Genomic DNA, 15,620 nt, shown 5'->3' with positions numbered 1-15,620 from the left:
TCTGATTCCAGTCAAATTATATCACCATGAGCCGAGTCCTCTTCTCCTCCAGAGTATAGTGTCACTTATGTTATAGGAGTCACCACAACCATACACCAGTCTGTTCGTTGTACGTAGGGATTAGATCCAACGTGTGTGCCCCTCTGAGCCTATCCACACAATGCACACTTAATGCCAGCCCATCAGGCTCTGATACGCCGTCAGTCCACACCCACTGCCACACCGGTCTGACAAGTCCAGCACCGTGTTTGTCGTTAAAACCTTCATTCAGCTGCCTGCCAGTGAGAAACTACACCTATTGATGGAATTCAACAGAGACTAAAAATTAGCATGCACTTGGTCCAATGCAAACCTTGATAATAGTATGTTAAATGAGGGCTTTACTATGTATCCTAGATGCTTAACTCAGTGCTGTGATTTTATGTCACATTCTGGCACAGAGAATGATTTGATTTGTGTAGGGTGTTGTCCTGGTCTGGTACATACCTGCCGTTTGTGCTCTAGCTTCTCCCCTCTGGCTTTTTACACTGCATAGTTAGTGTTCAGAGTGGGATCCCTCCACATGTCTGTAAGTGTAATCATCATTATTGCAACGTCCTTACACTGACCTACTGACAGCAGCTGAAGGCGTCTATCCTTAGTAGACATTCCAGTACAGTGTTGACTCAAACAGAAATATGTGCCAAAGCAACATATTCAAAGCTACACGAGCAGGTGTTGGTTATCATGCATGCGTAGCCCATCTCCTGCTCTTTCTGGCCACTGGGGGATTGTTAAAGGTCAGGTTTTTTGTTGTTAGTGTCACTAATATGGCAGGACACTAAACACTAAATAATGTTTGTGCATTTGACACACAAGCTCCTGCTGTTAAAACATAGCCTGATACATGGGGGCTTAGACAGATCACGCTTTGTGTGCCTCTCTATTATCAGTGTCTGCCAGCCTGTTCTGTCCAAACTCTCATGTTGGGGCAAGTCTTGAGGAAATAAAAAAAGAAGCTCTATCTGGCAAACCACGAGGAGTTACAAAGTGAGTTCAACAATCGCTCTCTTTGAGAATCCCACTCGAGCACCGCCTGATCAGCGCAGTCAAAGATTTTGTTTTAGGTGTCTTTGGAATCATTGCCTGCTTAACGAAACACATTGAATTTAGTATGTGTTTCAACAGCGTTACTTCTTATGCAGAAACTGCTCTTTTTGCATGCAGCCACAGACAAATGCTTTGAAAATACTTTGCATGACACAATTTGCAGAAAACCACCTGTGACACTATCCGTCAGTACCTGTATTACACTTCGGAATTTTCTCAGTTTTTATCAAGTCTAGTCCTTAAAACAGATAAAGTCATTATTGTAGGTGACTTTAATATTCATGTGGATGTCGAGAATAATAGCCTTAGTACTGCGTTTATCTTATTATTAGATTCGATTGGTTTCTGTCACAGTTTTGTTTTCTCCAAAACGTCACCAAAAATATGATTTCACTGACCCATGTACTACGTCTGCAGGATCTGAACAGCACGAATCTCAATAAGAGTCCTGTTGGGGTTAGTGGAGGTGGTTACAGGGCTCCAGGAGGCCCCACGAGCTCCCCTCCAGTCTACTGGTTCCACGGAGGTGATCTGTCCCCCAGACCCTCTACTCCCACCAGCCCGTCAACTCAGAGAGCCCAGACCTCTGTGTCCATGACCCTGTCCCCCTCCCCGAGCTTCAGTCCATCATCCCCAGGTGGTGGCACTGTGTCCCCCTCTGCTGGAGGCTCTGGGATGTATCTGGACCCAGAGCTCATCATCAACAAGTCACCCAGTGAGCTGCCACAGGGAGTGGACCCCGGTCAGAGAGAGGTGGGTAAAGAATTATGGATGTTGCAAAAGCGTGGAAGTCATTATGTGCTAGGTGTGAATGCTGCAGACGTGGCTTTGTGAACGTGCCGTCTTGTTGGAAAGTCACAGCTCAGTTAAAATCAAAGATGTCCTGATCGCGTTTTTTTTCTACCTAGCCTATCCGGATTAGAGTCTTAATATTGAGTATCTGCCAAATACAATCTAATGTTATTATTTCTTTTGTGGTTCATTCAGTAAAACAGCTTCAAGGCATACAAAGGCTATACGGTAACATTTTACTGAAATACAGTACAGCACAAACACACGATTAGTTAAGCTGTTCACTCAGTTTGTTTAAAAATAGACACAAAATAACTACAAGAAAACACAAAATGACTACAAAGAGACACAAAAAAACTCCAAGAGACATAAAATGAATACAAAATGTCACAAGATGAGTGCTTGGAGACACAAAATGAAACCAAGTAGACACAAAACAACTACAAAGAGACACAAAATTAGTACAAAAAGTCACAAAATAACTACAAAGAGACACAAATTGACAAGAAAGTTGCAGTGACTACAAAAATAGGAAACACAAAGTAACTACATTGACACTAAATGGCTACAAAGAGACACTGTCTCTTTTCAGCCTGCTCACCTGTAAGGAGGGCCCGTTTACAAGTCTGTGTCAAGGACCCCGTTGTCTCAAAAATGTTTGTAAATATGATTCACTAATGATGTTGTGATTCAGTTATAATTAGTGAGTGTTTCCTGATGTATTAACACAGAGAGTACAGTAGAGGTCAGTCTCACTGTTTCCTGTCCTCTGTGCTCTGATTCAAGGATTACCTCTCTGATGTTGCTTTTGAGAACCTGCTCGGAACGACTCGCTCAGACTTCAAGCGCCTGCCAAAGTGGAGGCAGAGTGATATGAAGAAAAAAGCAGGACTTTTCTGAGAAACATGCACCGTTGGATTTACAGGGAAACAATGTCAAACCGGTCTCACTTTTATTCAGACTACTTCTTTGTAAAAACTAACTAAAGAAGCATTTTAGCTGTTAGCTGAAAGACAAGATCGGTCCTTGATCATTTCACCTGATTATTGTTTTGTTATATTTCTGACTGTTTTCCACCATAAACCAAGTTAAAGTGATTACAGATGTTAGAATTAGCTTATTGATATGATTCTGAATAAATACTAAATCAAGGACACAATTTACACTTAAATTAAGATTATTTGCAATTGTTGTGCTTTATATTTATCCATATTTTTCAATGTTTTATGCTAATTGTTCCATGATCTGATCTTCCTCAGGATATTATTGTTATTGGCTGAATCACTTCATGATGAATAAACACACAAAAGCTTGAATGAGGGACTCTGCTGGTTTTATTTGAGAGCTAGTGCAAATTCATACAAGAGACAAGACAAGTACGATAGGAAATATTGGTTTGACATGAAATACTTGATAAGATGAATTAATGCTCAATATGTTAAAAGCAGATTTGTGTATGATACAGTTCATTTCTTGATATGCTCATAATGTTATAGTCAAAAATATTTATCATTAAAACATTGACAAACATTGTGGAGCAAGGCAAGGCAAGTTTATTTGTAGAGCACATTTCAACAACAAGGCAATTCAAAGTGCTTCACATAAAACCATTAAAAGCATCAGACACACACGTGTCTCTCTCAATGGGCAAAACATTTGCGTTTTGATATCATACTGTTTATTCTGTTGCTCCAGTGACCAACATCATAACCGCACTAAATTTAAATCAAGGCAGAGTCACTAAAACAGTTCAGTACTCGTTGTGTTTCTTGACAAATACATTGTTTCCATGAGCATGATTTGTATGATCCTGAAGGGATATAAAGTCATAAGAAATCTATAAGAAATAAAATACTATTCAGAAAAACTGAATTATATACACCTTACTCCTCTAGTTATTGTACCCCCCCCCCCCCCCCCCTTCCCCCAATATGGCAAATACAGTTGAATGACTTTCTTTAAATACTTTCCCACACTGCTCTTTCATTCACTTCTTCATTCACTCTGAACTCTCAACCATACTTCTTTTTTAAAAAAGCTAAAATTACACAATGACCGGAAAGTGTTACACATAAAACTGTGAGTCAGGACCTGCGACTTGGCAGATGACAAACTTAAACTTAAATTATATTTAGCATTAAAACTGGACAAATTCCTTCAAAGAGTTCTTTAAAACAAATGCTGTTGCTGACATGAAGGTTTATCCAAACGCGATCCTACTGGGCGTCTATGAGCATGAGATTCACAAAGAGTCCGGCCGAGCAGATGACGTCACCTCTCTTGGTGAGCAGCGGGACGTGGCGATACCCTGGAAAAAAGGAAGTGAGTTTTAGTTTCGTCGGCAAATCAGTGTAAGAAACACTTCATACATTATAAGAAACACAAAAAGAACAGTCATATGATTTACATATTGCTATTGTCTATCAAATAGTTGTGATAGTTTGAACTCTGTTTAAGCTGGACTCTCTTACCGTTCTGTACGCTGGTGAGCGGTAGACAGTACTGCCCGATGAGATCATTGTGGGACGTTGAGTCATAGTCCTCCACCACAAACCGCACCATGGCCAGCTCTGGGACGTGGATGTCAAACGTGAACTTCTCATTCCACATCGGGTTGAACCCTGCAGGGAGAGATTATTTTTCAGCTTGTGACATTTGCTCAGAGGGAAAACTGAACAATGCGGTGTGTGTCCATATCTGTGTATGTGTATGTGGGTTACGCTCACCATTGTTATCGATGTGGTGTGTCTCCTTGCTGGCGTTGTCCGCCGGGACGCCGTAGATCTCCACTCTCACCAGAGGGTCAACGATGGATTTTTGTTTGTCCTTGTTGATTTTAGGTAACTGCTGAGCTGAGATCACCTTTTGTATCAAGAAACAAAACACAAATATGTAACAATACAAATATGAAGAGAGAAGAAAATCATGTCTGCAGCATGAAAAGTGATTAGCAAATATCAGAGATTTAAAGCACAAATTCAAAACCTTGACTCCAATCCACGGGGCACCTTTAACTTTACTTTAGGGCCCAGACACCCCGAGCATTGGCTATTTTATAGCTGTTGGTGAGCGTCTATGGCCCTGTTTTTTTTTTGATGTTGCACCGTTGGCACTATTATGCCCTGTTCGGCAATATTTTAGCCGATTAAGGATCCGTCGGTGAGGGAAATCAGTCTGTTTGGCTGTTCAAACAGATTTCTGTTTGAAGTCTGTTTGGCTGTTCAACCTCATCTGGACATTCCAATACACGAAAATTGTCAAAACAATTTATCCATCTGGAATGAAGCTAACTGGTGAGGGAGATTGGTGTGAAAATGGTCGACAAACTGCTTTGGTTCACGTATGTATCATAACAACGGCTTGTATATCCGCTGTCTAGGTCTTCCTGTTTCCCTTTTCGAATGGCGAATGCAGACCACCGTTACCTGCTAGTACAGAGAGTTCTTTCCTCTCGCGCAGCCACAGCACGTACACGCTAGATAGTTGTTGGCTGTGATCTTTGCAGTGTGGTCAAATGCAACACAGGCGACGTGAGGCAACACAACAGTCGGCCTTTGTCGCCGCTGGTTCTTTGATGTCACTTTGGTGTGACCTCTTTATGTCACAGCTCTGCCACTTCTATCTAGTTTTTTCCACCTCTCACTCACCTAATCAGTTCATTCAGTGCACCTGCCAGTCACACTCGCCTCATCAGCTCATTACTCTCACCTGCTCACTCTGCCTCCTCCACTATTTAAACCCCTGCCTCACACACACTCACTGCCAGATCGTTCTCTGCTTTCATGCAAGACTTTCCCGCATACACCCATGGACTGATTCCCTGTTGCCGACCCTGCCTGTTTCGGACTACCTCGCCTTGCCTCTGCCCTGGTAACTCGCTCAGCCTTCTGTCCTTGACCACGAGAACCTGTCACTGTTTTCCTGAGAATATTCTTCCTGTCGTGTGTGTCGAAGAAAATAAAGAATTCAAGTCAAACTATTCCTGGTGTTAGTCGTACTGCTCCTGGGTCCTTACTACACCCGTAACACTTTAGGGTTAAACTGCAAAAAACTCTCACCATCACGTTAAAGGTCTTCTTCTTCAGCCAGGGCCCTTTGGAAAGTGTGCCGGGGTCAAATTGAGAGGACAGGCTTCTCTGAAATTCTGGTTTCAGGATGTAGCCACAAGCACCGTTTGGCAGAAACCGACCCTGGTTTATGTGCATCTCCTTGGAGGGAGTCTGGAAGTTCAACGCCACTAAAAACCAAATCAGAGAGAGAAGGGAGTGAAACCGTAACTATAACACTTAATATGCTAATGAGTGGATCTCTGCATATAGTAAAGGGAGCGTACCTATCTGGCAGCCAACGTTCCACATGGGCACTGGGTTATAGTTGGAGGAGTCAGTTCTGGAGCCAGCAGGGTAGATCCTACTGAGTTTGTCCATGTTGTGATGGATGTAGGGAGTCGCTACGAGAACACATTGAAACAGTTCTCATACTCTGCTCATGAGAAATCAATCTTACTGGAACATGTCAGTTAGGTTAGTAAGTTGTGATGTTTACCTGAAGTCTGAGCCAGGTTGACAGCTTTACTCTCCTTGAATGAGGACATCTCATAGAAGGCTTGCATTTCCTTGGCGTGTTCAAAGCCATTAAAATGGACACTCTTGCAGTAGATGACCATGTTTGAGAGCTCTTTGGCAAGTTTGATTTTTGATTTCTAAAAGGAGACAGGATAGCGGCTCAGTTTTGTTGACGTAAACGCATGTATTTTAAAAATGTATTACCAACACTTGACGCACCTTTGATTTGGCTTTCTGTCCGTTCTCCTTACAGTCTGCAGCCTCATCCTCCTCAGACACGGTGCCTTCCTCCACAACGTTATTGTTGAGGGCAGCATCCAGTTTGTTCAATCGCTTCCCTTTGATGAGGAACTTCCCCTTCAGCTCCTGCACAGAAACCGACAAAATTTGTGTTTGTGTTAAGCAATTTATAAACATAATGTACCACTCAATAGCTGAATGTAGGGAAGCATATTCTTGTCTTTCAATGGAAAAAAATATGTGTTATTGATGGCTGCTTATCACGCCCTCTCAACAGCCAATGACAGAGAGGAAAATGCTGTGTAATGCATAATTATAATTTCCTCGCAAGCTCACAATGCCACAGGCATTCATCCCATGGGTGCTACATTTGAACAGGGCTTAGGGATGTCACTGAAAAATGATTTGACGTGCTAATTTTGCCCTCTCTTTTAGCCCGCCTCTAGTACTGAGGACATTTTCAATACATCCATCATAGATGTTTATTATTTAAGATATAATAAGGGCTAAAGGAAGAAAGATTTATGGGGGAGATTACAGTAAACAATAAGTTCGTAGCAGAAAAAACAGCATTGATATAATGCTTGATTAATGGCATCCACACCTAGACAAATGCTAAAGACTAGCCTATGTTCACATACAAATGAAACTCCTTTACAACAAAGTGCACTCAGTATAGTGCAGATCTCGGCCAGGTGTGGCTCCTCTTCCCTCCCAAACAAAGAAGAGTTGAATCTCACTCAGTTGTCGTTCCCAGGCTCCATTACGGCAAAGATAACCACACCAAAACATTTCTTTGTCAGTTTTTGAGTCACGCCCCAAATTGTGTCCAGGAACAGACTTGGTAAAGCTTGTTTTTAGCCTTGCCGATTGCCGGAAATGCCTCTTGCAGCTCCTACCGGCCAGTCCAGCGGAGTCAGCGGTCAATGACGGTATAAAAAACAAAACAAAGCAAAAATCTCCAATCACCGCATCCACGAGCAACACATTACGTCAGGAGGAGATAACTCTTATTGGACAAGGTGTTCTCTCACACACTGCCTCACAGTCGGATCCTTTGACTATTTATTAGTTAATATACAACTTATCTCTCAGCGCTCACAGAGCAATGATAACAAAATACAAAACTTAAGATCTTGTGAACCCACATGGAGGAGGAGCAGAGGCTTGAGATTGATGCTGTTTTGATTATGTGCTAGCGGTTTAATTTGGTCCTCACATAATGAGGATTGGGTTTTACTTTAATCTCATCAGTTAATGTAAACAGGAAAGTGAAGTGGTTCATTAACTTAAGAGGTGGAATTTTTAGATGTGGTCTTTCTTTGGTGTTTATTTGGGCTTTGAATGTTTCATGAAAAGGAATCCGTGAGCTGAGATTCACACACCTCAGGTGAGGGGAAGTTGGTGGGCATGGTGTTGCCCAGAGGCTTTGTGACCAAAGCATCAGCCAGGATGGAGATCAAGTAATGGGCCATGAGCTTCTGTTGGTCCACGGTGCAGTGGTTCTCCAGGGACAGGATCACTGGGTAGTCAGATGTCTGGAGAAACGAAGGAAACAACCATTGAGGTGAAGCTCTCCATAACTGTCCGAATGAGAAGAACAGGAATGGATTTGAAATGCAATCATCGTTATGTAACATACTTTGAAGGCGAAGTCTTTGATGGCTTTAATGACGTCTCTAAAGAGCACTTTGGACGTGAGTGTGTATCCGTGGTAAATGACAGGCTCGCCGTTAGCCCCGTCCCAACAGTCCAGCTCCACACAGCGACAGCTCTTCATCAGTGCTCTGCAGGGAAAGAAAACCTTCATGAAAACCTGGGATCACTACACTCCAGCACATGTTGACATGGCTGTTGTCAGAACTCAAGTAGCAGTTTCCCCTTCAGTTAACGTTACATACAGTTTGTTGGTAAAAGTAGTTACTTTATGTAGGCTTCTGTGCTGCTGGGTCCTTTGAGTTGGTCTGCCATCAGGTATGTGTTGTGTGAGGAGGAGACGTAGTAATGGTTGAGGGGCTGGTGCATGTCCTGATACACCGGTTTGTGGGCCGGGTTGAGGATGGAGCCCTGCTCATGGTGCATGTACATCAGGAAGCCGTCTTTGGACATGCGCTTCTTCTGCTTCGCTGGTGGACAGAGGACAGACAGACCCGGTGAATATGACACGATATGTGGATTGTGACCGTGTGTCTCTCAATACTGTGTTGTATAAAACTCCTTAGCCCTACCTGTCTCATCCACCTCGTGTTTTTCAATCAGCTTGAGAGCGTCCTCCATGGACACCTCCTCCCTCTGCTCAGTCAACAGGAAGTTGAGCAGGTCTCTGGAGCTCATCTGACCATCTGTTGTAGCGTAATTTCCGTAAATCACATCTATCTCTTCGCGGTATGTCAGCAGGTCGTAGAAGTGCTTGATCTCTGAGCCCTCCAGGGAGCCTGAATTGGACTCGTCACATTTCTATGACACGATGAAACGCATACTAGATTTTAAATTTGGCGGACTTATGCATTTTTATGGATAACATATCAAGATCTGCAGGATGCAACGGCTCGTTGCGACTCACCTTGAAAATTTCCGCTGCGTAAGTGTCGTCCACTTCGATGTTGACCTGTCTCAGGAAGTGCTTCAGCTCCTTCAGGGTCATCATGTTGTCCTCGTTCTTGTCTGCTTTCCGCATGCAGTTGATGATCCAACTGACATTTAGATTTAAGAATTATATTTGAACTAATTAAGAACAAAACAACAAATCTGGCACAGCAAAAAGGCACTTATCTCCTCTCAGCAGTTCCATTTTAGGAAACACATTTGCAAACACATCCTTCACTAAAAGACCCAGAAGTCAAGGATACTGCTCACTCTTCTGCTGCCGGCTGAGGTTGAGCATGTTGCTCATGATCTTGTCCAGGCCGTTGACCCACTGTTTCGCCTCCTCCCCGCTGGCTGCCATCAGGTCCAGATTTTTCTTGCGGCCCTTGAAGATGATGCAGAAGCACTGGTCTTCAACACTGCTGTGGGTGTGTTTATTAAGCCCCTCAGACTGACGGCCCATGCGCACTGAATCAATGTCATCGATGGAGACTGTTTGGAGAGATGAAGGGCTTCGTTAGAGATTTCCCAATTTAATGATTTTCCTGTAATTTAGCCGTTATCAGAAGAGAATAACTGTTGCACACTTCAAGTTTAATGCAAAAAATATATCACAGAAATTGAACATTAAAAATTGCTTTTTCTGTTGATTACCAATTCTGTCATCAGCAGTGGTGATAATTGTTAATAGCTTCTTAGAATCATATATACAGTAGTTTTCAGTGTAATAACTTGGAACAACCACGACCTCGCTTGAAGTCACACTTGGCCCTTTAAAGCAAACCTTGACATCCGCCCTTAGACAAGTCAGTATCTTGTGGCAGCAGACTTTTAGTCCTGGTGTGCACAAACACAGATCGCCACAAACTGCTTTTACATCTTATCTACAGGAAGGCTTTTGTTTCTGTGTGGTAGCTCGCTTCTGTGGCCTTCACTCACACACCAGTTGAATATTTACACATCCGGCAAACACACAGCAACATTAGCAGTCATTTGTGTTGCTATGTTTTTAGCCCCCTAAGACCAATACTCACTCTCCTAGCTGTGTTTTATGCTGAATCAGCTCCTGAGGGGAATATCTCGGTCTTTACCTTCTAAATGCAGCACTGCGTTCACTATATCAGCTAGATGCTGACTTTGTCTGTCTGCTGTAAAGTTGTGGGCGACAAAAACAAAACTGAAAGAGCTGAAGGACACAAAGAGCGACCCCTTTCCCATCACATTACATTATTTGATTCACTATAGAAATATTGATTAGAGCAGTTTTATAAGTAAAACAACTTTATGTAGTCTGGAACAACTGAGAAGATGAATGCAAAATGCAAACATAAATGGTGGTGAGATAGGATCTTCTACAACAGAATTTTTTGTTACTACATGTCATGTAAACATGTTACATAACAACAGAAGGTTGAGCTTGAATCTTGTTTACCAAAAACTGAACTATGCAACAGTTTTTAGATTAAGAGCCCTCAGAGACGGTCTAAGAGATGGCCGCTCAGACATTTTGTTGTTGTCTGCTGAACATCTGGATCCTTTGGCAACACAAACACATTCCATGGAGATTTGATAACTGCATTTAACGTTTGATGCAGTCCGGCCTCACTTGATCTTCTCGCCTCACACACTGGCAACACGTGGGCAAAACATAAAATGTTATGATCGACATATATTGTATTAAACGGCCACACAAAGAAAACATTTACTGAAGGTCTCTGCACACAAAGCCTGTTTTCACCCATACGTTTGGGGGTGTCCTGCTCTGTTGTTGAGCAGCTTAATGTACAGAAGAGCATGCACGGCCGCGCATGATGTAATCACGCTAAATGGCAACAACCGCCCTGGTAACAAAACACCAGAAGCTTAGCTAAGAGGCCATATGTTGAAGCTGGGTTACAATCACAGTGTCTCCACCCTTTACATCCTACAGGCTGGGGAGTCTGGTGAAGAGCGGCCATTGTTCCTGAGAGAATCCGAGACTGTCTAGGGGGCAGAATGAATCTGAAGGTCAGACTACTCGGAGAGAAAAACTCCGACAGTGAGGGGGCGGTGTGGAGAAACACACCCTACGCTTGGTGGTTTACACTCAGCTGACTGCTGGATGAACAAAATACCTTGGAGGCACTCACCAGAAGGGCAGTGTTTGTTTAATCAGCGCTTGCACATTATGCCCACAAAAACAGACCACCGTAGATTAGTTTAGGGTTGTGGATTTGGATAATTTTCAAGAGAGTCCAATCTCTCCACAATGTCCACGTCATGTCATCCGTGTCCTGCCCGGCATTGCTTGAATACCAGATGAAATTGAACACAATGAGATTATTGTGCAAGTTCAAAGTTCCTGCAGCTGTTTTCAAAACTCTTTTCTTCAAAGAGAAGACAGCATTTAGCAGGGATGAGGGTGTTTGTTGTTAGTTTGCTGTATGTCCGTGTGTGAATGTAAGCTTACGATGGCGTATTAGATGTATTAAATCAGTATGTAGTTCTCTTCTGAAAAGGCCCAATTCATGACAACGTCAAGTCTGGATGCTGATAATAATATGGTGATTCTGGATTAAAATCACGAGTATTTACTTATTGCTAAATACAGAAGTATAATTTGATTAGGTCATCCACTGCAGGCATAATACACAGCAAGTGGCGGCGTCTGTGGTGTGAGGTTGATCCAACCGTGCAAAGTAAAGCGGTGTGGTTCCTTCACAACAGAAACACTACTTCTTGCAGATTCAATTTTCAATTTTGACTGGTTTTCTTGTAAATTTGTGAGTTTATTTCTCTATAATTTACAAATGTATTCTTGGCAATTCTGAGTTTTTACTCTGAACATTACTCCCCCATATACCCACAATAGTCCTGATACGCTGTCGTATAAGTCTGACTTTAAGGTTCCCATTCAGCTTGGCGTCGAGGTTGGAAATTAACAACTGAAAATTACATGCAAAACAATAACCGCCTACATACCAAATCTGTTAATACTTGTTTGAATATGAACTCATGAATATTGTTCTGATGTGATAAGTTTGGAAATATTATCAATACCTTTATCTCTGTGCCAAATAGCAGACTGACAGTAATATGAGGGAGTTGTATCATGAGAAATGTGTTATATTTATCCTCCTCATGTGATCCTGACAGTGTGTACGTGCCTGTGTATCTCTGTGTTTGTGAATGCTATCAAGGCAAATGGCAGTCACAGAGCGTGGGAAAAAGAGAACAGGAGCTTTTTACAGTCTATTGGGACTAATGAGAAGTGAGAAGTGGGTGGAGGGCATTTCTCTCACTCAGTGGATGGTTTACAGCCACTTCATGGAAATGTGTCTGTAGAAATGAAACAACTTCTGCTCCGGTGAAGCAGCAGAAGAATCTCTTGGTTAAAAACAATACGTGCTTTAGAGTTGATCGGTAATTGCGGGTAGCTCGAGCCCACAGGAAAGCAATAAAACATGCACGCTTATCTCCGTAAACATGGAAATGACTGTGACCTCGAGGCCCGTCTCTCAGCTAGTTTGGTCATGTTAAATATCAGCTTTGACACATGACCGTTCACACGACCGTATCGATCGATATCACCTCTGTGTCTGTAAGTGGAAGATTTCAGTGTTTGTTCAAGGCTCAGGCTCGGGACAGAGGTTATCAGGTCTGGTGGCAGCAGCCGCCGCCGGGATTGGAGGGAGATCAGAGAGGCCCAGAGGATGCATCCATACATTCACACCCCGACAGTGGCTTACTACACCAGAAATCAGAGGGAAATAATCTCTCTCACACACATGGACAAACACTAGTATTTTCCAGTCAGTCTTTGGCCTCACAGTATATACACCGCTCACATATTCTGGAGTAGCAGTGGGGTTTGAGGGGTGCGTTTGCAAGAGGCTATTGTTGAGATCTGAAGGGAGAACTCTATGTTGACAGAATAATAGCAGACAAATGAACAGCTCAAGAAGACAGTGGGTTGGACGAGCCCAAGTGAAAAAAAACTCACACAAACTGGAACTCAGGAGGATTCTAGGCTTTGTAGAACTTCTCCAAATGTTGTGCATTATGTAAATAAAAAGATGTAACTCATGTAGAAAACAACACTCACAAGTCTGTTTCCGCCTGAATACATTGTGGGACTCATACCACAACGTCTTGCAGTCTTCCTGCAGTTTGAAGAAGCGGTTCTTCTTCCAGGCGCTCGAGCGAATCTTGATCAGCTCCCCGCCGACCAGCAGGAACTGTAGATCTGGATCTCCCTCCAAACCTGCAGGGGTCATACACAAATCTAATCAATTTAAATGCTGTTTAATGTACGATGCACTAGCAAGGGGCTGTTTATATAGAGGGAAATTATGACATTGTTACTAAGGAAAAATGTGTGATAGTACGTTTCCAACACACAAAATGTTAAACTGTAAACTGCATGCCCCTCCATATACCTTAGTTTGACTATGACTCCTGGCTTTCACCAAGACGAATTGTGTTTTTGTGGGGTGACTGACATTTCTTGCTTTCTAACAGGCGCTTTTTCCATATTATTCATTTGTTTTTGTCTTAAAAAGACCCTGTAAATCTTAGCATGATCAGCTGATCGTGAACCAGTTTCTAACGTTACCTGTGTGTACTTCTGTACTCAGCTCTGAGTGTACAGTCCAGTGTTTCATGCAACAGTGCCAGTGGCTTATCATTCAGGTGAAGTAATCAGCTGATTAAAGAAGGGTGTGTAACATCAGTAGGAAGCTAACAATAAGATCACAGGACAATGCTGGCAGGTCAATGTTTAATCAATTTGTTTTCCGTCTGTGCCGATGTGAGGTAAGGCTGGTGCTCGTCAGTGTATGTGGGAGGGATGAGCTTTGCACATCACGCCAGCTCATGATGGTCATTAAATATAATACAGAGCAGTTGTATAAAATGCCTATTGATGTCCTCTCAGTAAGCAAAAGGGCATTTGAGGATACATGCATTCACAACAACTCAGCTGGGATTGTGTCTGGTTCGTGGGCAGCAACTAAACATTGCAGGCATTTTTTTTTCTCCCACAGATCGCACCACAGACTCACAGAGGCTGTTTATGAGCCTCTGAACTCGCAGCAGGCAGCGAGGAGGACCGGGCAAAGCAGCTCGAGAGCTTCAACGCCGCCTCTGCTTAGTCAGGCTTTCTGTCTAGTGGCAGCTTACTTGTTCGTCATCTCCTTCCTTGTTCATGTTATCTACTTTACCGTGAAGGAGAGGTCCTTAGTCACCCACCAGGTCTATGTTATGAAAAGAGAACAGCAGCAAACACTTCCCATATCTGTGTCTTTGAAGGAAGTTTATGAAAATCAGATGAGTTTTCTTTTTTTCCTTCTTTTGCAGTGTAATCAGATTCAGATGTGAGGTCGCCTACACCCTGTGAGGCAAGCTAGGGCAAGAAGATGCCTAGAATAAGCTGAAATGCCTCTGAGGAATTAGGTAACGAGGAAGTTTCTCACACAACCTAGGAGGGAGGCGGGGGTGATTTTAGCTTTATTTCCAGTGAGAAAGTAACTGATGCTCCAAAAGACCCATGTATGGTAGAGAAAGGGTTGAGCAAAACAAAACAAAACAAGATGGTGCAACAGTTTGTCGCTGTATCAAAGTAGTATTTGCTTATAGTGCTTTATAACAGTTTGCATTGTATTGCTCTGCTGTCCTCTTTTTGAAAATGACTAATAAATCATAAACACATGAGGCTACAAAAGGAGGAGTTCCCCTCTGTCCATTCAGCTCTTTTGAAGGTTAAAACTCCTTCCTGTGTTTGTCCCTTTTTGAAAGACAAAAAGATTGCATGCCATGTCATTTTTCTACCCCCCCCCCCCCCCCCCCCCCCCTCCTCTCTCTCTCTCTGAGTTGCCATATTGGCAGAAAGGCAGAAAGAATTCACCGCTCCATGCAATGAGGAAGCCTTCATAAAGCCTCTTTACTGCTCTACACATTCAGTGTGTTTACCTGCTGCAAGTTCCGATGTGATCACTGATTTATGTTGAAAAGAATACACCTTTCAAATGTAGGTCATCAAAACATTAGCCTGCCCGTGTTGGTGAAAATAGCCAGAGCGTCATTTTACGTGAACTCAGGCACATTCACACCTTTTGGGGGGGGACTTACCTAACCGTTTTCCATTCTCCTGCGCAACTCTTTTCACCTGCTCCTGGAAAGCTTGCTCCTCTGATTTCGTCCTTTTCAGGCGCTTATGTAGACAAGACATTGTGGAATAACTTCTTCCTCTTCTTTGTTTATTTATTGATTGTCTTTTACAGTAAAAACACGAGATATCCAGTCGGTAATGTGTGTTCGGTGTGAAGGAGCAGCAGCAGTCAACACGTCGTTCCCCACCTCATGGGGCGG

The 15,620-nt window shown here is 42.9% G+C and overlaps 1 protein-coding gene across 1 annotated transcript; it reads right to left on the bottom strand.

Moving 5' to 3' along the window:
- Window positions 1–3,197: 3,197 nt before the first annotated feature.
- LOC142937592 (1-phosphatidylinositol 4,5-bisphosphate phosphodiesterase delta-1-like) lies at window positions 3,198–15,620 on the bottom strand. Its single transcript, XM_076080588.1, has 15 exons — window positions 15,381–15,620; window positions 13,357–13,515; window positions 9,536–9,764; window positions 9,250–9,379; window positions 8,915–9,143; window positions 8,611–8,812; window positions 8,329–8,473; window positions 8,072–8,224; window positions 6,666–6,812; window positions 6,427–6,583; window positions 6,215–6,331; window positions 5,940–6,118; window positions 4,608–4,743; window positions 4,353–4,502; window positions 3,198–4,189 (listed from the first exon to the last, which is right to left on the bottom strand). Exons 1-15 carry the CDS (start codon window positions 15,478–15,480, stop codon window positions 4,098–4,100), a joined length of 2,325 nt encoding a protein of 774 aa, XP_075936703.1. The 5' UTR covers window positions 15,481–15,620; the 3' UTR covers window positions 3,198–4,097.

Source organism: Anarhichas minor, unplaced genomic scaffold, assembly GCF_050575085.1.
Source record: "Anarhichas minor isolate MPS153535 unplaced genomic scaffold, ASM5057508v1 ptg000074l, whole genome shotgun sequence".
Taxonomy (NCBI): domain Eukaryota; kingdom Metazoa; phylum Chordata; class Actinopteri; order Perciformes; family Anarhichadidae; genus Anarhichas; species Anarhichas minor.
The sequence above is the reverse complement of the archived record's forward strand: the minus strand, read 5'-3'. Positions and strand labels throughout refer to the sequence as shown.

Excerpts from the sequence above, each read along its gene's own strand:
- LOC142937592 (XM_076080588.1), bottom strand. The coding sequence starts at position 15,480 with ATGTCTTGTCTACATAAGCGCCTGAAAAGGACGAAATCAGAGGAGCAA. Across the intron at positions 9,380-9,535 it reads CGGCAGCAGAAGAGTGAGCA|TTGGATCATCAACTGCATGC; the intron begins GTATCCTTGACT and ends TCTAAATGTCAG. Across the intron at positions 8,225-8,328 it reads TCAAAGACTTCGCCTTCAAA|ACATCTGACTACCCAGTGAT; the intron begins GTATGTTACATA and ends TCGTTTCTCCAG.